The sequence below is a fragment of the Panicum virgatum genome, chromosome 2K (assembly GCF_016808335.1).
Source record: "Panicum virgatum strain AP13 chromosome 2K, P.virgatum_v5, whole genome shotgun sequence".
Taxonomy (NCBI): Eukaryota; Viridiplantae; Streptophyta; class Magnoliopsida; order Poales; family Poaceae; genus Panicum; species Panicum virgatum.
Window position 1 is genome coordinate 12,615,238 of NC_053137.1, and position 23,361 is coordinate 12,638,598.

Sequence of the window (23,361 nt, forward strand, 5' to 3'; positions counted from 1 at the left end):
ATAACAAACACATTCTATAGTCAAGAAGGAATGAAGGGCATTATACAACAACAAATATTGCCATATCAGCTTGGATCATTCTTTATCAGGAATATCTCCAAGGATTAGGGCGCTACCTGTACAACTCTGTCCCCAATGACAAAGGAACTACTATGAACATGAAAGATGCAAACAGTTGCGACAGGAATGTGGTGCAATATATACTGATATAACACTGAGAATGAATTGCAATCAGTAATAATACAATCCCACAAACAAAATATGTGACAAAAACAATACAAGTATTAAATATTTTTTTTCTTTTTGAGGACAAGCACTGAAGCTTGTTGAGGATGTCAGATTATGTATTAAATGCATACCATGAAATGAGCAAAACTGGGAATCATCTGACAGCTCTGATAAACAAACATTTGGCACGTAAGGCAGTATCTCAAGCAGATGGTAACATACTTCACTAACAAACAGCAAACATGATTTTCCAAAGCAATACACATTGCATATGGCAGCCCTCATTGTAAACTAACATATAGGAAAAATTCCCTTTCAAGAAAAGCACATTTTCATCTGGTGGCAAGTGCAAGCATGGGCGATATCATTCCTTGAATCCCCTGCAATGTGTGTTGTATCTGGATTTCTTCTCCAACCATTCTCTTGAGATTTCTAATGTGCATCCTCAGCTTCTCATCAGATCGGATATCCTCCTCTCGCATCTCCAGTACCTTGTTTGCCACACCCAACAAGAACCTTGCATACCTTGGCAATGTCGCGTTCCGGCGAAGGAACTCAAGCAGAAGCCCAAGTTCCTCTGTATCCAAATTCCAAATGCATCTCACCAGCTTTCTCCTTGCAACTAGCTCCTCCATCACAGCCACAGCGCTTCTGGGGTTGTTTTTAACCAATGCTGAAACTAGAGCATCCTTGTGCCTGAACTTTCTCAGCAACTTATCATGCTCTGCAACTTTCACCTTCTTAGGCTTCTCAATCACAAAGTCACCCTCTTTGGCCTTCTCATTCTGTCCACGGAGGAAGTACCTGTAGTAATTTGGCCTCAACACTGGCTTCTCTGGCTTCGGCGATACCCAGTCAATCTCACCACTGCCAGCCTTCTTCCCTTCATCCTCCCCATCCACAGCCTTCTTCTTCCTCTTGCCCATATAAATCTTCCCTTTTGCAGACCCAGCCACCAGGACAGTGCCGCAGGGCGAGCAAGCAACAGACAGGAGCGGCTGTGGGTGCCGCAATGAATGTGTCATCTTAAGCTTGCCAAAATCAAAGATCTTCACATACCCATCAATGCCCGCACTAAGCAGCCGCGTCTCCCCGGTGGCGTTGGCCATCTTCCCAAGCGCCAGCGCCATCACTGTCTTGACATGGCTCTCCACAGAGTGCACGAGCCGGCCGCCGCCAATGACGTCCCAAATCTTGACCACGTTCCCTCCAGCCGTGGCCAGCAGCCCGCCGGACGGCAGGAACAGCACGCTCTCGACCAGTTCCCCATGGGAGAAGGACAAAGACGGGCCTGTGTTCCCCGTGCGGGCATCCCACAATTTGACGCTGCGGTCGTAGGAGCCCGTGGAGAAGAGGTTATGGTCGGCGGGGGAGGCCGCGCCGCCGCGGATGTAGTCCCGGTGCGCGGCGGGGACGGAGAAGACCGGCGTCTCCGAGGGCACGTCCCAGTAGGTGAGGAGCGCGTCGTCCCCGGCGGTGAAGAGGTGGAGCTTGTCCCCGCCGGCGACCGGGTACCGGACGACACGGGTCTCGGCGGCGTGGGCGCGCAGCGTGCGGAGGGCGGCGCCCGCCGCGGGCTTGTCGGCGCGGAAGACGCGGACGACGCCCCTCTTGTCGCCGGCGGCGAGGAGGGCGCCGTCGCAGCGGAAGGAGGGGGAGAAGGCGAGGTCGCCGGCGACGGAGATCCGGCGGAGCGGCTGGAGCGGGTCGCCGGAGAAGAGGTGCAGGGAGGTGGACCACGCGGCGGCGAGGGTCGGGGAGGCGGCGGCGGCCGGGGCGAAGGTGAGGTCGGTGACGGGGAAGTCGGCGCCGGAGACGAGCTCGGAGGAGCGGAAGGCGCGCCAATAGGAGCCGTCCAGGGAGGCCCGCGCGGCGGCGCCACGGGAGGGGAGGAGAGCCTGGTTCGGCGCCGTGGGGAAGAACGGCTTCGAGGTGTCGGCGGCCATGGCTGCGGCGGCGGTGGCTGGCGGCGCGGCGAATTGGGGGAGAAACCCTAGTAGGCGGGGGGTGGAGGGTTTATGGGTTTGGTGATGGGCCGGAGAATTGTTGCCGGACGCTCGTTTCCTTGGGCCTAATTTGGCCTGGGACTCTGGGGCGGTTTTTTTTTATTTTTTTATTTTTTATTTCTGTTTTTTACAAAAATATATTTTCGATTTGGAAAATTACAGAAAAATACCCGGTCGCCCCGCAGCCGGGCGGCCGGGACTTGGCAGCCGGGCGGCCGGTCCCCAGGGACCTGTCTGCAATTTTTTTTCGTTTTTTTTTTGCGGATAAGCCCCTGCCGCAAAAAAAAAACGAAAAAAAATTGCAGACAGGTCCCTGGGGACCGGCCGCCCGGCAGCGGGGCGGCCGGCCCCCAGGCCGCCCGGCTGCGGGGCGGCCGGCCCTATAAGGTGTTGGCTGCCCCTCACCCCCTCATTTGCCTTACTAAAAATCTAGAAAAAAGAAAAGAGAGGGAGGGAGGGAGAGGAGGGGTGAGGGAGAGGCAAAATGGCGAAGCCCTGTCGAATTTTCAAGCCGGCGACTTTAGTTAACTAAAATTTTCTACATTTTATAAATAGATTATGTTATAATTATTTTTTTGGAATAGTAGATTAACAATCAATTCAATTATTGTTAGGAGTGATTAGTGGTACATTTAAGTGCAGTTACTTATAGTGATTAGCATTGATATAGTACATTTAGTATTGGATTTAGTATTAGAAAATACTAGAAAATTGTTAGAGAAGTATTAGAAAATAAAAAAATGCAAGATAATATTAGAAAATTGTTGAAAATGTTAGAAAATTGTAGAAAATTGTAGAGAATGTTAGAAAATTGTAGAAAATGTTAGAAAATTATAGAAACTATTTTGTTGAAACAGTAGATTAGCAATCTGTTTAATTATTATTAGGACTGATTAGTGGTACATTTAGGTGTAGTTACTTGTAGTGATTAGCGTTGATATAGTACATTAGCAATATAATTAATTAATCTTAAAAATTGCAAGATAATATTAGAAAATTTATAAAATGTTAGAAAATATTAGAAATTTTTATTAATGGTTAGAAAATCTTACAAATTATTTAGGAAATATAAGGAAATATTAGAAATATTTAGATGTGTGTGATTGTATTGTATTGTTTTGATCTTCCGTGGTAGGTATGGCCGGGGTTACTCCTGCGTTGCTGGACCCAACAATAGACTCGGGTCACCGGTCCTTCCTTGCGAAGGTTCAGCACCAAGAACTAAACGTGCTGCGTCCACGTCCACCTGCAGAGTTGGTTGCTGTAGACCCACGATGGGTGTCCAGGTGATATGTCGTTTATTTTCTGTTTTTATCCGTTATACATTTCGTTATATAATGTATTAACATTTGAGCACTGTATGATGCAGGCTGAGCGAGACATGTCTTCTCACTGTGGCTCGTCTTGCTGAGAGTGCTTTGGTGAAGCTAGACAGGTCTCTACTTTCAGCTCTCGTTGACAGATGGAGACCTGAGACACACATGTTCCACCTCCCTTGTGGGGAGATGGCACCGACCCTGCAGGATGTTGCGATGCTGCTTGGTCTTTCTATCACCGGAGACGCTGTCGGGCCCCGCGTGGTACCTTCTACGTGGCTGGAGGATCTTGAGGAACGTTTTGCAGGTGTTGCCACCACGATTGATCCTGAAGATTTCAATGAGCACCCACAGTCGAAAGTCCCTTCCAAGTCATGGCTCCTACATTTTCAGGTACAATTTCGTACAAAACGATGTGTTGATGTATTTTATGGCTTTGAAATAACTCATGTGTTTCTTATTCTCAATGTTCGTACTTCATTGCAGTCGGATCTGATAATACAATACTTGGGCAAAGTGACACAGTGGAAAAATAGAAAAAAAGGCATATATATATATTAATCTTATATATATTAATCTTATATTGGAATGCAAGGCACTAGGAAATAACCTAATACTTGTGAATCTATTTCCTGTGGTATGTTCTGCCTTAGAAGTATCTCCGTGGACTGTGAGGGTCCCATAGGCGAGGGCGAGTCAGAACTAGCTGGGAGAATACTCACATTTTCCGTGCCATAATGGCAAGTACCTTTGTTACTCAACACTGTAATCTATCCTTTCTTGCGTTTTCGACCTCCATGTCAAACTATGGTACTAAGGATCGATGTACTTTGTGTCAGCCGTAGGTTAGCATATAAAAGGAGCGTCTGTCTGCAGGTTGCTCAGGTCTTGGGAAACTGTCAGACAACAGCACCGATCGATCGATGAATGTCTTGTGACCTGTTTTTGAAGCCAATTAAACAATGATTTAGAAGATGCAGCTAGCTTTCTTGTCAACCCATATGTGATATGTTAAGTATAGGAACGGAAGGCACCAGGGAACAGGCTAATGCACGCAGATCCAAGTTCCACTGACATGTTTTTTCATTGAAATATGTCGGTGGACACTGAGGGCGCGACCCGGAAAATGATGACCATTCAGATGAAAATACACAATTAGTGGTGGATTATTGGCATGTTACGTTGAGTGGGTGTATAGCCGTTTGATACTCACGATCTTCATCTTTTTCTTTGTTTTGTTCAAGGCGTAATTAAGATTGATGGGACAATTTCAGATTTGTTTACGAGCAATTACTGCTGGCAGAGGGGCTGTACTATTTTTGTTTTTTGATGCACGACTAAAAAACAATTTTTACGGGTGGGTAAAACACCATTTATAGGAGCGGATGTGATGTGGTACCTGCTTCTATTTTTTGCAGCTACAAATAGCTGTTTGCAGGAGTGAGTAATATGCCCGCCCATACAAATCAATTTTTAGGGATGGGTCACACCATCACCCGTACACTCGTCTCCATCACACTACACAGTCACTTATAACTCTGTGGGTATACTATAATTTTTTTGAATTAACTCTGACGCTCCCACGGGTAGAAATCCATTTCCTAGAGTGGTGATGTCACCACGTGCCCCAAATTTTTTTTCTATTTTATTCATAATATTTATTTAAATCTTTAAATATAGCAAATAAATAAAAAGCAAAACTTCTACACTATGATTATTGTTAATTATAGATATAGAAAGATATGCCAAATACACCCTCCGTTCCAAATTATAATTCGCTTGACTTTTTTTTTACCCCGAGTTCCATCACTCATCTTATTTATGCAAAATATCACTTCTTTTGTTGTGACTTTCTTTATTAATAAAAGTTCTTTAAGAATGACTTAACTTTTACTATGTTTGTATTTTTTTTGAATAAGGAGAGTAGTGAAGATTGGGGTCAAAAAGTCAACTGAATTATAATTTAAAACGGAGATAGTATATTTTAGTTTATAAAAACATTAAGATCGTGGAAACCTCAAATATGATTTGAGTTGTATGAGATATTATATAGTCATATCCATGTGTAGGGCATACATATTAAATGATCTTATCATTCTAGAAGATCTTAAATAAATAATGTATAAAATATAAAAGTTTAGATCTTACCACTACAACTTTGATATGGATCTACTCTACATCAGAGGTTATTTGAAAAAAAAAATCAAAACTTCTAGATTTTAAATTTAGAGAACTTATAATAATTTTTAGAACCATTAAATGATCTTTATGAAAAATTATCAACTACAAAGTTTTAGGTCTTGTCGACCACTACAATTTTGATATAAAGTTTGACTTCATCCGAAATTATATAAAAAAATTATGATTTTTTTTGCGTGGAATCATTTGCAGGAGTAGGTCATACCATCACCCACCCCTAAAAATGTATTTTTATGGGCGGGTGATGGTGTCACCTGCCCCTAAAAAAGGTGGCTATTCCTAGGAGTGGGTGCCACCATCACTAGGGATGAAAACAAAAATGATATTTTCCGATTTCCGATGATCGTTTTCTAGATTTTACTGACTTTTAAGGCTAAACTAAAATGGAAACAATTATCGAAAAAATGAAAACAAAAATGGTAAAAGAATATGAAAATGAAAGTGAAAGTGATTTGAGCATCTTCCGACCGTTTTCGAGAAATATCATATTTTTATAGTATTCAACCGTATTTTACCGATAGAAATACAATATTCACGTACAATGCCAACACACCCTGTTATCTATATTTTTAGAATGTCATATCTATATGTTTAGAGAGTCATGACTCATTTATTCTAAAACCCTAGCGACATGAATTCATGGGACTATGTATAGTTTCATGGATGACGGGATTAATGTCTAAACTTTTAGTATTATGAAATGAGATACATGTCATGGATGGACTGATACTTGGACTAATATATTAACCATTAGTACTTGTTTATGAAATATGTCAAATCATATGGTCAGGGTTGTGCTCTATGGTTTGACATATTTGTCATTTTTCAAAATATCGTTTCCATGGGTTTCGATCGTTTTCGATGTGTCCTCGACCGTATATTTTTGTTCCCAAAATTACCGCATTACCGATGTTGTTTTCATTTTTGATAATATCGTATTGTTTTCATTTCCGATGAAAAAATATGAAAGTGAAAGTGGTGGAACCTTTCGCCGATCGTTTACGACCGTTTTCATCTCTAACCATCACCTGCCTCTAAAAATGCATTTTCAGAGCAGGTCGGATACTACGGTAATTCTGCTTCTTTTGTAGAAGCGGCCGGATTACCTTTTGGGCCGCCTCTAAAAAAAGTTTTTAGTAGCTAGTGACAGTCACCGGGATGAAGAGAATCCCACACATGAAGGTGTGTGTACGTGTGTGTGTCAATTTTCAAGTCAGTTTTCATCCTTGAAGGTAACCATATATTTGGTTTGACATTTTAATTTTCAACTTGGGTTAATGTTTATGGTGGTTTTAGGTGTAAGATAGTACGAGAAGGCTAGATACGAAGATAAAGGTTCTCGGGTTTGAATCCTAAATACCGCACGTACGTATTTTTTATAAAATGTAATATTTTTTTAGTTTTTTGGTCAATTATAGTTTCAAAATGGTGGGATGATTTTCACATGCGGGTATCTAGCGAAGCTTGTGAAAAACCCATTTCGACAGGCGGGTGCTCACCATCGCTAGAAGTAATTTCTATTTGCTAAGGTGGGTACCATGAATACTGTTGATAGCCAAAATTGGCATCTGCCGAGGCCGACCGGTCTGACCGGTCGGGTTGTCCGGTCAAACCGGTCTGGTCTGTACAGTCCGAGTAGAATTAGGGTTTTTATAAAGAGTCCTTATGTAATTCTACTCATGAAGGGGTACATCTTCCGCAGCCTATAAATATAAAGGCCGAGGCCGATTGAGGTTATTTCCAATCGAATCAATCAAAATATCGCATTACTTTTTGTCTCTCAAACCCTAGCCTTTTCCAACCCTAAATTGCTTTCTTCTCTCGTCTCGACGGCGTTTGAAGACGTTCTGAGTGGCCTGCTGACTTCAGGACAACCCTAGCATGACGAGCTCCGACGGGGTCCCTCTCGAGCTCGTCGTTCTAGGCTTTCAGCGAAGTCCTGCACAAACCGGTCTGACCGGTCGGCGGCACCGGTCTGACCGGTCGGCGGCACCGGTCTGACCGGCCTGACCAGAGCTTCGTGGGTGCTGATCGTTTTGACGATCGTTCGCGCGTTCTAGCGCATTTGAGTGTGTTGGCGCGATTCTGTGTCAACATACGTTTTGGCGACACCGATGGGGAACATATTAATCTGGTTTTAAAACCGATCTAATCTATCTTCTCCATCAAGATGGACTCCGAGAAGGCTGAGATCAGCACGTCTAACCTTATCAAGGCAACCATGAAAGAGCTCACCGAAGACAAGCGCCAGGCCTACCTCATCGCTTAAGAGCACCTGAAGGAGAGCTTCCTTCAAGGATTCAAGAAGGAGCGAGGAGGCCTATTCAAGAGGGTTGGGGAGTTCGTGATGCCATCCTTCAAGCTGAACAAAGACAAAGTTGAGATACTCCCTAACAATCCCTCTGAATTAGTTAAGCAATTTTCTCTCATGGTAGATTCATAAATATCTGCTGCTCAAGTAGCTGCGGGAGAGACTTTTGCTGGGCTTAACGACGAGATTGCGGTGCTTAAAAAGTATAAAACTATCCAGGGTGGCGCTCAATTCTCAAAAGCGAATTCGGCTGGCACATCTGCTACCCAGGATCAATTCTTTGGAATGCCGCCGAACTCGTTCCCAGGGCAAACACCGCCGCCATCTACTGTCTACGCGTCATCGGTCCAACCGGTCCAGTCGGCTGGTCAGACCGGTGCAGGCGGTCAGACCGGTTATACGACCGATAAGACCGGTCTGACCGGGCAGTACCCATCTCCCTCTGCACCGCACACTTCTATCCCTAGTTCGGCCGCCCCTAGCCGAACTGGTGAGATGGTGATTCATTCAGGACCTCATGCTACAGCACAGCAAGGATCTGGATCTCACTGAGGACCGATTCCTAATGCTAACATGGCTTACACCTGTCCTACCACACAACGTGTTTCGTCCTCTTTACATGCATCGGCCAGTGGTACTTATCAGGCCGATTTCAATAAGTTTAAAGAGGATTTGGCCGGTGTGCTCAAATCTAAACTTGGGATTGATATGGGTGGGTCGCGTTTATATCAAAAGCCGTATCCTCCCGAGTTTGATTTTGTTTCATATCCTGCTGGTTGGTGCATTCCCGAGTTTGTTAAATTCAATGGCGATGATTCTCGTACGACTTGGGAGCATGTTAGCTAATATGTCTTGCAATTGGAAGAAGCGGGTCTTAATGATGCTTTGCTTGTTCGCTTATTTTCTTTATCTTTGACCAGAACTGCTTTCTCTTGGTTTTCCTCGCTTGCGCCAGGTTCGATTTTAAATTGGAATCAATTAGAGCACAAATTTTATGATCACTTTTATAGTGGGGAAGCTGAAGTTAGATTGCTAGACTTGACATCGGTTAAATAAAACCGAGTTGAATTGGTTTTAAATTATTTTCAAAGATTTAAAGCTTTGCAAAACCGATGTTTTAATTCGTCTCTTTCGGAAAAAGATTTAGTGGATTTGGTATTTAATGGCTTGCGTTCTTAATTGAAAGAGAAACTTGAGGGTTTTATTTCATTACAGTTAATCATTTGCAAATGCGAGCTATTGGTACTCAATTTAAGTACAAGAATTCTAAAGATTCCTTTAAGCCTCATTGGTCAAACACGCATGTTGTTGAGAATGATTCCGACTATTCGGACGATGAATAAAAGGGAGTGTATACCGCTGAATTTGTTTGGCCATCAAAGGATAAACCTTCGACATGTTCTTTGATCAAGCCGAGTCAAAAGAATCGGCAAAATGAGATGAAGTTTACTTTCGATGTTTCCAAGTGCGATAGAATTTTTGCTGAATTACTTAAATATGGAAACATTCGTTTATCTCTTTCTATACCGTCGCCGGAGGAATTAAAAAGGCATGCATATTGTAAGTGACAAAATTCTTTCTCGCATGCTACTAATGATTGTAATGTTTTTCGTCGACAGATCCAAGTGTCTGTAGATGAAAGACGATTGGTACTTTCTAAGATGCAAGTGGACAAGACTCCCTTCCCTGTCCATACTTTGGAGCTGCATAATCCAAAGGTCCTTCTTCGGCCGGAGCAAGCCGAAGGGGCTCAAGGGAAGAACGTTGTGATTGGAGATCCGAGGCTGATGAATGCAAATGATAAGATTCTGGCCAGAGAAGTCATTGCTGAGAAGACTACTGATGGGAAGCCGACTTTGAGGATTTTCGTGAACGCTCCTAAGCTCGGGGGACAAACAAGTTCATCCAGTCAGCCTGCTGTCCAGGCAAGACCGGTCATACCGGTATCACCTACCGATCAGATCGCTCAGACCAGGTCCAATGACCGGTCAGACCGGCCCAGGGAGCAGCATCGGACCTTCAGGACATAGCATCCGGAAGAGGGTACTTGGAAGACGAATGTTCCAAAGCTGTAGGGGAGGCGTACAAATCAGGGACCTACCTTTGGGCAGTTATTGAACAAGTACACTAAGGCCGTTAAACAAGATTGGCCATTAAAAAAGAGACATCGCTCACCGCCGCGTCGGGGCAATGCTTCGCCTCCAAGGAGGGAATTCATCAGGCGCAGGGGTGATCATCCACAGGTCCCTCCCGAGCTTGCCGTTCTAGGCTTTCAGCGAAGCCCTGCACGAACCGGTCTAACCGGTCGGCGGCACCGGTCTGACCGGCCTGACCAGAGCTTCGTCGGTGTTGACCGTTTTGACGATCGTTCGCGCGTTCTAGTGCATTCGAGTGTGTTGGCGCGATTCTGTGTCAACATACTTTTTGGCGACTCCACTGGAGAATAGATTAATCTGGTTTTAAAACCGATATAATCTATCTTCTCCATCAAGATGGGCTCCGAGGAGGCTGAGATCAGCACGTCTAACCTTATCAAGGCAACCATGAAAGAGCTCACCGAAGACGAGCGCCAGGCCTACCTCATCGCTGAAGAGCACCTGAAGGAGAGCTTCCTTCAAGGATTCAAGAAGGAGCGAGGAGGCCTAATCAAGAGGGTTGGGGAGTTCGTGATGCCATCCTTCAAGCTGAACAAAGACAATGTTGAGGTACTCCCTAGCGACCCCTCTGAATTAGTTAAGCAATTTTCTCTCATGGTAGATTCGAAAATATCTGCTGCTCAAGTAGCTGCGGGAGGGACTTTTGCTGGGCTTAACAACGAGATTGCGGCGCTTCAAAAGTGTAAAACTGTCGAGGGTGGCGCTCAATTCTCAGAAGTGAATTCGGCTGGCACATCTGCTACCCAGGATCAATTCTTTGGAATGCCGCCGAACTCGTTCCCAGGGCAAACACCGCCGCCATCTACTGTCTACGCGGCATCAGTCCAACCGGTCCAGTCGGCCAGTCAGACCGGTGCAAGCGGTCAGACCGGTTATACGACCGGTCTGACCGAGCAGTACCCATCTCCCTCTGCACCGCACACTTCTATCCCTAGTTCGGCCGCCCCTAGCCGAACTGGTGAGATGGTGATTCATTCAGGACCTCATGCTACAGCACAGCAAGGATTTGGATCTCACCGAGGACCGATTCCTAATGCTAACATGGCTTACACCTGTCCTACCACACAATGTGTTTCGTCCTCTTGACATGCATCGGCCAGTGGTACTTATCAGGCCGATTTCAATAGGTTTAAAGAGGATTTGGCCGGTGTGCTCAAATCTAAACTTGGGATTGATATGGGTGGGTCACGTTTATATCAAAAGCCGTATCCTCCCGAGTTTGATTTTGTTTCATATCCTGCTGGTTGGTGCATTCCCGAGTTTGTTAAATTCAATGGCGATGATTCTCATACGACTTGGGAGCATGTTAGCCAATATGTCTTGCAATTGGGAGAAGCGGGTCTTAATGATGCTTTGCGCGTTCATTTATTTTCTTTATCTTTGACCGGAACCGCTTTCTCTTGGTTTTCCTCGCTTGCGCCAGGTTCGATTTTCAATTGGAATCAATTAGAGCGCAAATTTCATGATCACTTTTATAGTGGGGAAGCCGAAGTTAGATTGCTAGACTTGATATCGGTTAAACAAAACCGAGATGAATCGGTTTTAGATTATTTTCAATGATTTAAAGCTTTGCAAAACTGATGTTTAAATTCGTCTCTTTCGGAAAAAGATTTAGCGGACTTGGCATTTAATGGCTTGCGTTCTTATTTGAAAGAGAAACTTGAGGGTTTTGATTTCATTACAGTTAATCATTTGCAAATGCGAGCTATTGGTACTGAATTTAAGTACAAGAATTCTAAAGATTCCTTTAAGCCTCATTGGTCCAACACGCATGTTGTTGAGAATGATTCCGACTATTCGGACGATGAGGAAAAGGGAGTGTATGCCGCTGAATTTGTTTGGCCATCAAAGGATAAACCTTCTACATGTCCTTCGCTCAAGCCGAGTCAAAAGAATCGGCAGAATGAGATGAAGTTTACTTTCGATGTTTCCAAGTGCTATAGAATTTTTGCTGAATTACTTAAGCATGGAAACATTCGTTTATCTCATGCTATACCATCGCCGGAGGAATTAAAAAGGCATGCATATTGTAAGTGGCATAATTCTTTCTCACGTGCTACTAATGATTGTAATGTTTTTTGTCGACAGATCCAATTGGCTGTAGATGAAAGACGATTGGTACTTTCTGAGATGCAAGTGGGCAAAACTCCCTTCTCTGTCCATACTTTGGAGCTGCATAATCCAAAGGTCCTCCTTCGGCCGGAGCAAGCCGAAGGGGCTCAAGGGAAGAACGTTGTGATTGGAGATCCGAGGCTGATGAATGCAAATGATAAGATTCTGGCCAGAGAAGTCGTTGCTGAGAAGACTACTGATGGGAAGCCGACTTTGAGGATTTTCGTGAACGCTCCTAAGCCCGGGGGACAAACAAGTTCATCCAGTCAGCCTGCTGTCCAGGCGAGACCAGTCAGACCGGTATCACCGACCGGTCAGACCAAAATCACCGACCGGTCAGACCAGCCTGACCGGTCATACCAGGTCCAATGACTGGTTAGACCGGCCTAGGGAGCAGCACCGGACCTTCAAGCCAAAGCGTCTGGAAGAGGGTACTTGGAAGACGAATGTTCCAAAGCTGCAGGGGAGGAGTACAAATCAGGGACCTACCTTTGGGCAGTTATTGAACAAGTACACTAAGGCCGTTCAACAAGATCGGCCATTAAAAAAGAGACCTCGCTCACCGCCGCGTCAGGGCAATGCTTCGCCTCCATGGAGGGAATTCATCAGGCGCAGGGGTGATCATCCACAATTTCCTCCTCAGAAGGTATATGCTACTATGCCTTGGTCTCCACCGACGTCTAATGCAGTTAATCCAGTATGAGAATATGAGGGGATTTGGCTCCAGTGCTTTCGAATGCCATACTCACCACCATATCAGAGGGAGGAAAGGCCCAGGACGCCAGTACATGATTGATTGGGGCAACACCAATCTGGTCCGGTGCCTCAGCCCCAACCGATCAGACCGGTCGTCTATGACCGGTCAGATCGGTCTCAGCAGAGGCCAGCGCAGTTCGCTCCTCCACGGATGGAGTATCGTGTGAAGGAGAAAAGGAAGTCAGAGGTACAACCAGAGGCTACTCTAGAGAAGGCTAAGACCGATACTGTTGTTCAGATCGGTGAAATTAAAGTGGTTGTGCAAGACAAGGGTAAGGAGCCAATGGTGATTGATAAATCGGCTACTTCTTCTACTCCTCCTGTCTAGAAACCTTTTACTGCTAACAATCATGAAGCTAGTGGCAGCAAGGTGGTGGACAAGTACCATCAACCCCGCTGGTGTCCCGAGGGGTTGACACACACACAAAAGAGGAAGCTCCAGCGTCTTCGTAACAAGGAGAAGAGGGAGCAAGAGCAGAGAAGGCGAGGGATGAATACTTCAACAAGTACAGACCCATGATCCCTCAAGGCAAGGTGTGGCAGGTCAAGACAGTTGACCAGCTAGCAGAAGGACCGGTCAAACCAACTTTGGTGACCGGTCAGACCGGTTTACCTTTTTTTAGATGATGGGAAAAATGTCCCGGCCTTGACCTCATAGAGGCTACAGCCTACAACCCGCTTATTACATCAAACTGCAGCTCCTCCTTCTGCAAACACACTCATAAAGTTTACAAAAGTAAATAGGAGACACCAACAAAGTTCTCATGGGAAACTATTAAGCAGCAATCCTATTATTAAATCTCCATCCATGGTTGGCGAAAATTTGCATAGCCGTTGTCTCCAGTGATCGGCATGCATCCTTCAACAAGTTGGTGTCATCATCAGACTTTTGAAGCAGCGACCACATCCAAAGCCAATGTGTGGCCCTGAACAATACCTGCATATAAGTTTTCATAGGAGAATTGTCAAAAACAATATCATTTCTGCTCAACCATAGAGCCCAGCAAAGCGCAGAAACTCCACATAATAATTGTGTTTTAGATTTACTGTCAAAGCGAAATAGCCAATCATTATAGAATTGAGCAACACTCGTTGGTGGTAACAAGCCAAAAGTATACTGTACCACTCTCCAAAGGAATTTTGCAAAATGACAATCAAAGAAAAGATGTTGGATAGTTTCATCATGTGAACAAAACACACATTTTTTGCTACCATGCCAATTACGCTTAGCTAGATTGTCTTTAGTTAGCACAACACCTCTATGCAAGTACCACATGAAAATCTTAATCTTAAGGGGAATCCTTGTCTTCCACAAGGTCCTATTCTGCCTTACATGGCCATTGCAAATTAAAGCACTATACATTGAATGGACAGAGAAAATTCCACTTTGGTGTAAACCCCATTTGAAGAATTCTTCCCTATCATTCAATCTCACTTGAGCTATCCTTGCAACTAGGTTATACCATAATACCAAATTAGTCCCTACCAAACCACGTCGGAAAGAGATATTCAAAAGAATGGAATTGAAAACTGTTGCAATGGAAATATGCTTCTTTCTTGCAATGTTATACAGAGAAGGATACTGTTGACTAAGAGTGAAATTGCCCAGCCATTTATCCTACCAAAACCTGATGTTCTCACCGTTGTTTAGTTGGAAACTACCTAAGTTCAGGAACTTGTCTTTAACCTTCATTAAGCCCGACCAAAACTGTGAGTCACTTGGTCTTTTTTGGACCTGCGCAATTGGTTTATTCTTTATGTATTTTCTCTTTAGTAGATTTTGCCAAGGGCCATCCTCATTGACCAGTTTAAACAACCACTTGCTTAGTAAACACTGGTTTTGAATGTCTCAGTTTTTAATGCCCAAGCCACCTTGATCTTTTGGTTGACACAGAATGCTCCATTTAGCTAGTCTGTACTTCTTTTTGTGATTATCACTTTGCCAAAAGAAACGGGACCTGTAATACTCCAATTTCTCTAGGACTCCCCTTGGGACCTCAAAGAAAGAAAGCATAAATATCGCTAGGCTTGTTAAAACTGAGTTAATCAACACCAATCTACCCCCACAGATAGGTGTTTCCCTTTCCAACTACTTAATTTCTTCTCAAACTGTTGTTCAATAATGTTCCAATCCCCATTGCTTAATTTTCTGTGGTGCATTGGGATACCCAGGTATTTAAAAGGATAATTCCCTGATTGGCAACCAAACAATTGTGAGTATTGAGCTTCACATTGCTGTGCCTCTCCAAAGTAGAAGATTTCACTTTTATGGAAATTGATCTTGAGTCCAGACAATTGTTCGAAAGCACACAGGAGTAGCTTTAAATTGATTGCTTTCTCTAGATCATGGTCCATAAAGAGTATAGTGTCATCAGCATATTGGAGTATTGATAAACCATCGTCGATCAGATGTGGGATGACACCTTTTATTTGTCCTTGCACCTTAGCTCTGTTAATAAGGATGGCCAACATGTCTGCCACTATATTAAAAAGGATAGGAGACAACGGATCTCCCTGTCTCAATCCTTTCTTTGTTTGAAAATCTTGTCCTACTTTATCATTTATTTTAATGCCCACGTGTCCTCCTCTCAGGAATGAATCCACCCATTGGCACCACTTATGAGAAAAGTCTTTCATTTCAAGAGTTTATTTAACAAAAAACCATTTTACTTTGTCATATGCCTTTTCAAAGTCAATTTTAAATATGACTCCATTCTGTTTTGTCTTGTGCAACTCGTGGATGGTTTCATGCAAAATCACGACGCCTTCCATGATGTTTCTACTAGGTAGAAAAGCAGTTTGTGTAGGACTGATAACCTTTTGTGCAACTGTGGTGATTCTGTTTGTAGCTACTTTTGTAAAGATTTTAAAGCTAACATTCAGCAAACATATAGGTCTGTATTGCTGAATTCTACTAGCTTCTTTACATTTGGGCAACAAGATTATTGTGCCGAAGTTGAGGCTAAAAAGGGGAAGTGTACCATTGTGGAAATCCTCAAATAAAGCCATTAAATCATCCTTTATTGTACCCCAAAAGGCCTGATAGAATTCAGCAGGGAAACCATCCGGCCCAGGTGCTTTATTATGCTCCATTTGAAAGATAGCTTTTCTCACTTCCTCTTCTGTAAATCGTTCAACAAGAGCTTCATTTTCTAGATCTGTCACTTGTGGGATATCATCCTTACGCGTCTCGTCCAGTTGAAAATTATTTTCTTCTGGAGGACCGAAAAGGCCTTTGTAATATGTGGTGATAAACTTTTTTAAATCTCTGTCACCACTTATTACTTGATTCCCATCATGAATTTGAAATATTCTAGTCTTCCTATGTTTTTCATTAGCAATAAGTTGGAAATATTTTGTATTAGAATCACCTTCTAATAAATCCTTTGTTTTTGCCCTTTGATACCATTTAATTTCCTCTTCACGTAGAAGTTGTGCTATGCGGTTCTTCAAGCATTGTTTAACATCAATTTCACGTGTAGATAGAAAAGAATGTTCTGCTTTTTTATCCAGCACATCAAGAGCATCAAGTATGTCTTTCTTTTCTTTTTTGTTTGCCCCACTTACATTTTTTGCCCATCCCCGAAGGAACTGTCGAAGCCTCCTAATTTTAGCTTTCCATTTTTCCATGGGTGTAGAGCCTGTATCTTCTTCAGACCACACTTTCTTTACCATGTCCATAAAGCCATCTCTGAGCAACCAACCTAGTTCAAATTTAAATGTTGGTTGATTACTATCAGATGATGCTACTCCCGTATTTAGCAGTAAAGGCGTGTGGTCTGATATATCCCTAGACAAGGCAATCACAGTGGATAGGGAAAACTTCTATTCCCATTCTGTGGCCATTAAAATTTTGTCCAATTTTTCACAAGTAGGGTTTGGTAAAGAGTTAGCCCATATGTATTTTCGTCCAGACATTTCTAGTTCCCTTAAGTTTAAGCCATCAATAATTGCATTAAACAAGAAGGGCCAGCGGCTGTCATAATTGTCATTATTTTTGTCATACAGAGTTCTTAAAATATTAAAGTCGCCACCCACAAGGGTAGGTAACTTTTCATAACTACACATGTTAACTAACTCTGTTAAAAACTGTTCTTTCAAATTGTTTTGTGCTGGACCATAGACCACCACCAAAGCCCATTTGAAGCCATCCATTTTGGTGCACAAATGGAATTTAACATAGTGATCGCCCTCATCTATTGCTCCTATGTCAAAGACGTTAAGATCAATTCCTAAGAGGATCCCGCCTGAGCGTCCTCTAGGCTCCTTAACATGCCATAGAAAATCTCGTCCAGCACACAAATTTTTAAGAAAAGGGGATGTAAAGTTCTTCCTTCCAGTTTTCGATATAGCGATGAAACTGAGGTTATGTTCTTTCGTGAGATCCGAGATGAATTTGTGTTTTTTTGGGTCTTTAAACCCATCACTGTACCAAAAAACTCCTTTCACTATACAGAGTTTGGAATATGGATTCCTCGGCCTTTTTTACTCTATTTGGATTTTGGTTTTGTTTTTGAAGCAATAAGATCTACTTGATCATTGCCCAAATCCATTACCTCCTCCATAATTTCCCCACACAAGTGACTAATAATAAATTTATCCAACTCTTCTTCCTCAGCCAATTCCTTTTCCTCTTTTTCTAACACATTAGTTTTTTTATCGACAACGTGTAAAGCAAGCATCCTATCCAATTCTATTTTTTTCAAATGATCTATCGACCCCTTTACACTAGTAGAATCAATTCCTAGGGAAATACCAATACTACTGTAGTTGGAAGTAAAAGGTCATCTGAAACATTTAGAAAAGAGTTGGGATGTTTGGTGTCACCTTCGAAGCGTGATGCCTTGAGCTTTTCAGCCTTGTCGTGTCACACCTCGTCTGTTGTCTCCGCTTGGCGCTTGCTCCTTCGCACCATGGCTTGGACTGGTGATGCCTCCGGAATGGCCGCCAATTCATCAACCGACGGCGCCGCGCTTTCCACGTCGGACATTCCAAAGCGCTCCAGCTCACACTCAACTTCATCACTGTCCAGCTTTGATTCTTCACCATGCACCTCCATTGGAGCAACTCCCTCATCAAGGCCCAGCTTAACACCTAGCTCCTGATTCTCCATGTGCATGCCACCCTCTTGCAGTAACTCTTTAGCATTGGCCTCAGCATTTGTGACAGTAGCATTGTTATCACCAAGTGCCTCATCGACCGTGGTAGACGTGCCACTATTTGCAACCAGCAAGCCATCTGAACTAGGATCTTGTATGCGGTAAATAGGACCCTTGTTCTGCTGTGTCGGTGCTGTAATCCGGATGGCAGCTCCCTTGCTCACCAGGCTGTTACGCCTATGAGTAGCAATATTAGGGTTCCCCCCAGGTAACACCGGTGCATCACTTTTGTTTCTAGACTCTTTGGCCTCTTTGCCATTAGCTGCGCCTTGCTGTGTACCAGCTGCTTTGTTGTTCTCCCTCGTGCCTTTGTTGTTGTCACCATCCTCTTTTTTGCAGTTGAGGATGTCACGACGGCAGCAACTACGGAGGTCGTGGAAGGGGAGGCGTTGGTGGTCGCCGCGGCCGCGGTTATGGCCAAGCCGATGGCGGTCACCAAGGCTCTGGAGACCAGCAGATTAATGATGCACTTAGGGGACAACCAATTGTTCCCAACGTGCATGGCAACGGGACACCAACCCCGACGCTACCTGCTGATGTTTCTGCTCTTCTTCAACAAGCTCTTGCGTCTCTTCACCAAGGAGCGCACCCGCTTCCAGTTAAGGACAACGTCAATGCCATGGCGACAACAACCAAGCCAAAGGAGGGTAACGATGCTTCTGAACTTATGCCAATTCACGAGATGTCTAAAGCAACTCCGTCAAATGAGGCACCTGAATCATCTGCCCAAGCGGCAACTAGAGATAGCAGTGGCAAAATGCCGTACTGCTATCGATGTCTCACAAAAGGCCATGTTCGAGAGGATTGTGATGCTGAGATGTATTGCGAGATCTGCAATTGCATTGAGCACTTCACATCCAGATGCCCAAAATTCCGTGGAGATAAGCCATGTGCTATACCTTGTGGGTATGCAGTAGAGGGATTGGGTTTCTATCATATCCCACAATCAGTTACACCACAACAGAGAAGTGATCCGAGGGAAGCAGTGATCAGAGTTACAGATGGTACACTAACCATTCCTAATGTAATTTCTGAGCTAGAGCGGCTGATTCTTGGGAAGTGGAAGTGGAATGTTGAGAGTGGTGGTAATAGCAACACTTTCAAAACCTTGTTTCCATAAAAAACTGAACTGAAATGCATGGCAGAATGGGGAGTTGTGCAAACAAAGTTCAATAATGCAAAGCTCAAGACAGAGGAGCGACCTTTGGGAGATAAAGCCAAGTTTGCTTTGCCAAAAATTTGGGTGCAGTTCACTGGCTTACCCAATTATCTCCATGACTTCCTAACCATTTGGGCCATTGGCCCGATACTAGGAGTCACGAAGGCGGTCGACATGAGATTTACTAGAAAGCATGCAGTTTGTCACTTGCAGGTTCTAGTACTTGACCCCAATCTCATTCCACAATTTGTAGATATCGTTATAGGCGACTACTTATATGAACTACAATTCATGGTTGAGATTAATGGGGATGCTAATAATTCAGACCGGTTTACCTGACCGGTCAGACCGCCCTGAGCCACCAGTCAGACTGATCGAGCCCAGTGCAGAGAGCACGGCCGAATCAGCGGTGCCTATTTTGGTTTCTCGTGTTGATGAGGTGGAACCAGCTCCTTCAGCAAAAGAAGATGAAGAACTGGTGGATTATTAGGTGTCTCCGGAGCGCAACAATTTGGAGATCAACGTCGTGCATATGTCTTCGGATTTCCTCATAGTTCCTGAAGAGGAGGTGGCTCATCTTCAGTTTGGGCCTCGTGATGCTATGTTCCAAAAGCCCAAGGAATCAAATAACCACTTGAAGGCTCTCTACATGAGGGGACATCTTAATGGAAAGCCGATTTCTCGCATGTTGGTGGATGGTGGGGCCATTGTAAATCTTATGCCCTACTCATTGTACAAGAATATTGGCGGGAGGGATAAGGAGCTGATCAAGACCAACATGACGGTTAGCGGCATGGGTGGAGGTGATCCCATTGGTGCCAAGGGGGTTGCATCCATGGAGTTAACTGTTGGAAGCAAGACGCTCGCCACAGCCTTCTTCGTCTCGGAGGTGCAAGGTAACTTTAGCTTAATACTTGGATGTGATTGGATTCATGCCAATCAATGTGTTCCTTCTACCTTGCATCAATTTCTTATTCTGTGGATCGGTGATGAGGTTGAGATAGTGCCTGGTGATACTTCTTCTTTCATCGCTACTGCCGATTCCAACTCCATTGGTGCCAATGACAACGTCAAGTGCTTATCGGGCCTAGATCTGTTCGATTATGAGCTTATCAGTTGCACCAAGGAGGGTTTCGTTCCTGCAACTCTAAAGCTGATGGAGAATCGGCTAAATCATTTAATGTTGTAAAGATGAGTCCAGCAGGCGACTCAGGTGCAACCGGTCAGACCGGGTCCCACGACTAGTCAGACCGGTCCTCTTCGGATTGGCAACCAGAGCCAACCGGTCAGACCGGTCCAACGCAGAGTGGCTCCAGCAGTGCATTGAGCACTATCGGGCGCGTACGAACGATATGTGCGAGACTATTAAGGAGTCAGAGGACATGAACAAGCTGGGCCAAGGTTTTACGTCGGCTGATCCTTTAGAAAAGGTAGATCTAGGTGATGGTACTATTCCTAGGCTGACTTTTGTAAACAAGAATTTATCGGTTGAATATAAAACCGATTTAATAAAGTTATTAAAAGAATATATCGATTGTTTTGCTTGGGAGTATTCTCAAATGCCGAGATTGAGTCGTGATCTTGTTGAGCATCGTTTACCAATTAAAGCCGGTTTTAAACCTTATAAACAACCGGCTAGACGTTTCAATTCTAGTATTTATGACCGAATTAAAGAAGAGATTAATCGATTGTTAGACGCTAGTTTTATCGATCTTGTCGTTATGCGGATTGGATCTCTAATATTGTGCCCGTTGAAAAGAAAGAATCGGGCAAGATTTGTGTTTGCATTGATTTTAGAGATCTCAATAAAGCTACTCCCAAGGATGAATATCCTATGCCTATAGCTGATATTCTAATTAATGAAGCATCGGGACATCGTGTTATTAGCTTTCTTAATGGTAATGCGGGTTACAATCAAATATTTATGGCTGAGGAAGATACGTCTAAAACGGCTTTTGTATGTCCTGAATTTGTTGGTTTGTTTGAGTGGGTGGTCATGACTTTTGGTTTGAAGAATGCTAGTGCAACTTATCAAAGGGCTATGAATTTAATCTTCCATGATTTGCTTGGTGTCATCTTGGAAGTGTACATTGATGATATTGTTATAAAATCGGCCGGTTTAGATTCTCATTTAGCCGATTTGAAGCTTGCTCTTGAAAGGATGCATCGGTATGGTTTGAAGATGAATCCACTCAAATTTGCTTTTGCAGTATCAGCTGGAAAGTTCCTTGGTTTCATTATTCATGAGAAGGGCATAGAGATTGATCCTAAAAATTTGAGGCTACGAGGAAAGTGGAGGCTCCTACTAGCAAGAAGGACTTGCAAAAGTTTCTGGGCAAGGTAAATTACTTGAGAAGATTTATTTCTAACTTGTCCGGGAAGATTGATGCTTTTACTCCTATTCTTCGGTTAAAGAATGAAGCCGAATTTACTTGGGGGCCAAAACAGCAAGAAGCCTTTGAGAAAATTAAACATTATTTGTCTTCGCCGCCGGTTCTTAAAGCACCTAGGAGAGGTGTTCCTTTTAAACTCTATATAGAGGCCGAAGATAAAGTTATTGGAGCTGTTTTGACTCAAAAGACCGAAGAAAAGGAGTATGTTGTTACCTATATAGGCCGACGACTTTTTGATGCGGAAACAAGATACACTTTCATTGAAAAGTTATGTTTGTCTCTATATCATGCTTGTACCAAATTGCGATATTATCTACTATCTAGTACTTGCATAGTAGTGTGTCAAACCGATGTGATAAAATATATGTTGCAAAAGCCGATTTTGAGTGGTAGAATATGCAAGTGGGCATATGCTTTGATAGAGTATGATTTGTCTTGTGAACCTTTGAAGTCTATGAAAGACCAAATTGTAGCGGACTTTATTGTTGAGTATCAGATTAATGATGAGCATGATTTGGAAACCGGTCATATTTTTTGCACACCATGGAAGCTTTATTTTGATGGATCGGTTTGTGATGATGGGAGAGGGATTGGTGTTGTCCTTGTATCTCCGAGTGGTGCTATTTTGAGTTCTCAAACCGATTAGAAGAGTATTGCACGAATAACCAAGTCAAATATGAAGCATTATTATTTGGCTTGGAGATTTTGCAATCCATGGACGTGAAGCATGTTGAAGTTTTTCGTGATTCGCTTCTTGTTGTGCAGCAAGTATCCAAGGTATGCCAATGTTATAATGGTTCATTAAATGCATATCTTGATAGATGCCTCGACATTATTTCTTCTTTTGATGAATTTGTTATAAAATATTTGCCAAGAGAAGAAAATGGACGGGCTAACGCTCTGGCTCAGCAAGCACCTGGTTATAATGATGGAAGAGGAAAATTCAGCATTAAGAGACCGATGCGGGTCAAGGCCAAGCTACAGGTTCTGGACGAACCGGTCAAACCGGTTGACGCGACTGGTCTGACCGCCCAGTTGCCAGAAAACACCGATTCGGCTGTGGAAAAGGCCGAAGATCAAGATTGGAGAGTTCGCATAATCTCCTATCTTAAAGATCCTGGTCATGGTGCAGAGAGGAATATTCGGCATACAACGTTCAAATATATTTTAATTGATGATGAGCTTTATCGTCGAACCGCTGAAGATTTGCTTCTCAAGTGTTTGAATTCGGATCAGGCCAAAGTTGCTATGGGAGAAGTTCATGAAGGCATCTGTGGTACTCATCAATCAGCTCCTAAAATAAAGTGGTTGCTTAGGAGAGCCGGTTTTTATTGGCCTTCCATGATTTCAGATTGCTTTAAATATTATAAAGGGTGCGAAGAGTGTCAACGGTTTGGGGATTTGCAATTGGTACCCACTGCATCGATGCATCCTATCATTAAACCATGGCCATTCCGAGGTTGGAGGTTAGATTTTATTGGACAAATTAATCCTCTATCTTCAAATGGGCATCGCTTCATGTTGGTTGCTACGGATTATTTCACTAAGTGGACCGAAGCAGTTCCT

The 23,361-nt window shown here is 43.6% G+C and overlaps 1 protein-coding gene across 1 annotated transcript; it reads right to left on the reverse strand.

Moving 5' to 3' along the window:
- Positions 1-292: 292 nt before the first annotated feature.
- LOC120667164 (protein SLOW WALKER 1-like) lies at positions 293-2,223 on the reverse strand. Its single transcript, XM_039947221.1, has one exon. It carries the CDS (start codon positions 2,172-2,174, stop codon positions 561-563), a length of 1,614 nt encoding a protein of 537 aa, XP_039803155.1. The 5' UTR covers positions 2,175-2,223; the 3' UTR covers positions 293-560.
- Positions 2,224-23,361: the final 21,138 nt, after the last annotated feature.

What these genes read in the sequence shown, in the direction of transcription:
- LOC120667164 (XM_039947221.1), bottom strand. Translation starts at nt 2,174, where the DNA reads ATGGCCGCCGACACCTCGAAGCCGTTCTTCCCCACGGCGCCGAACCAG.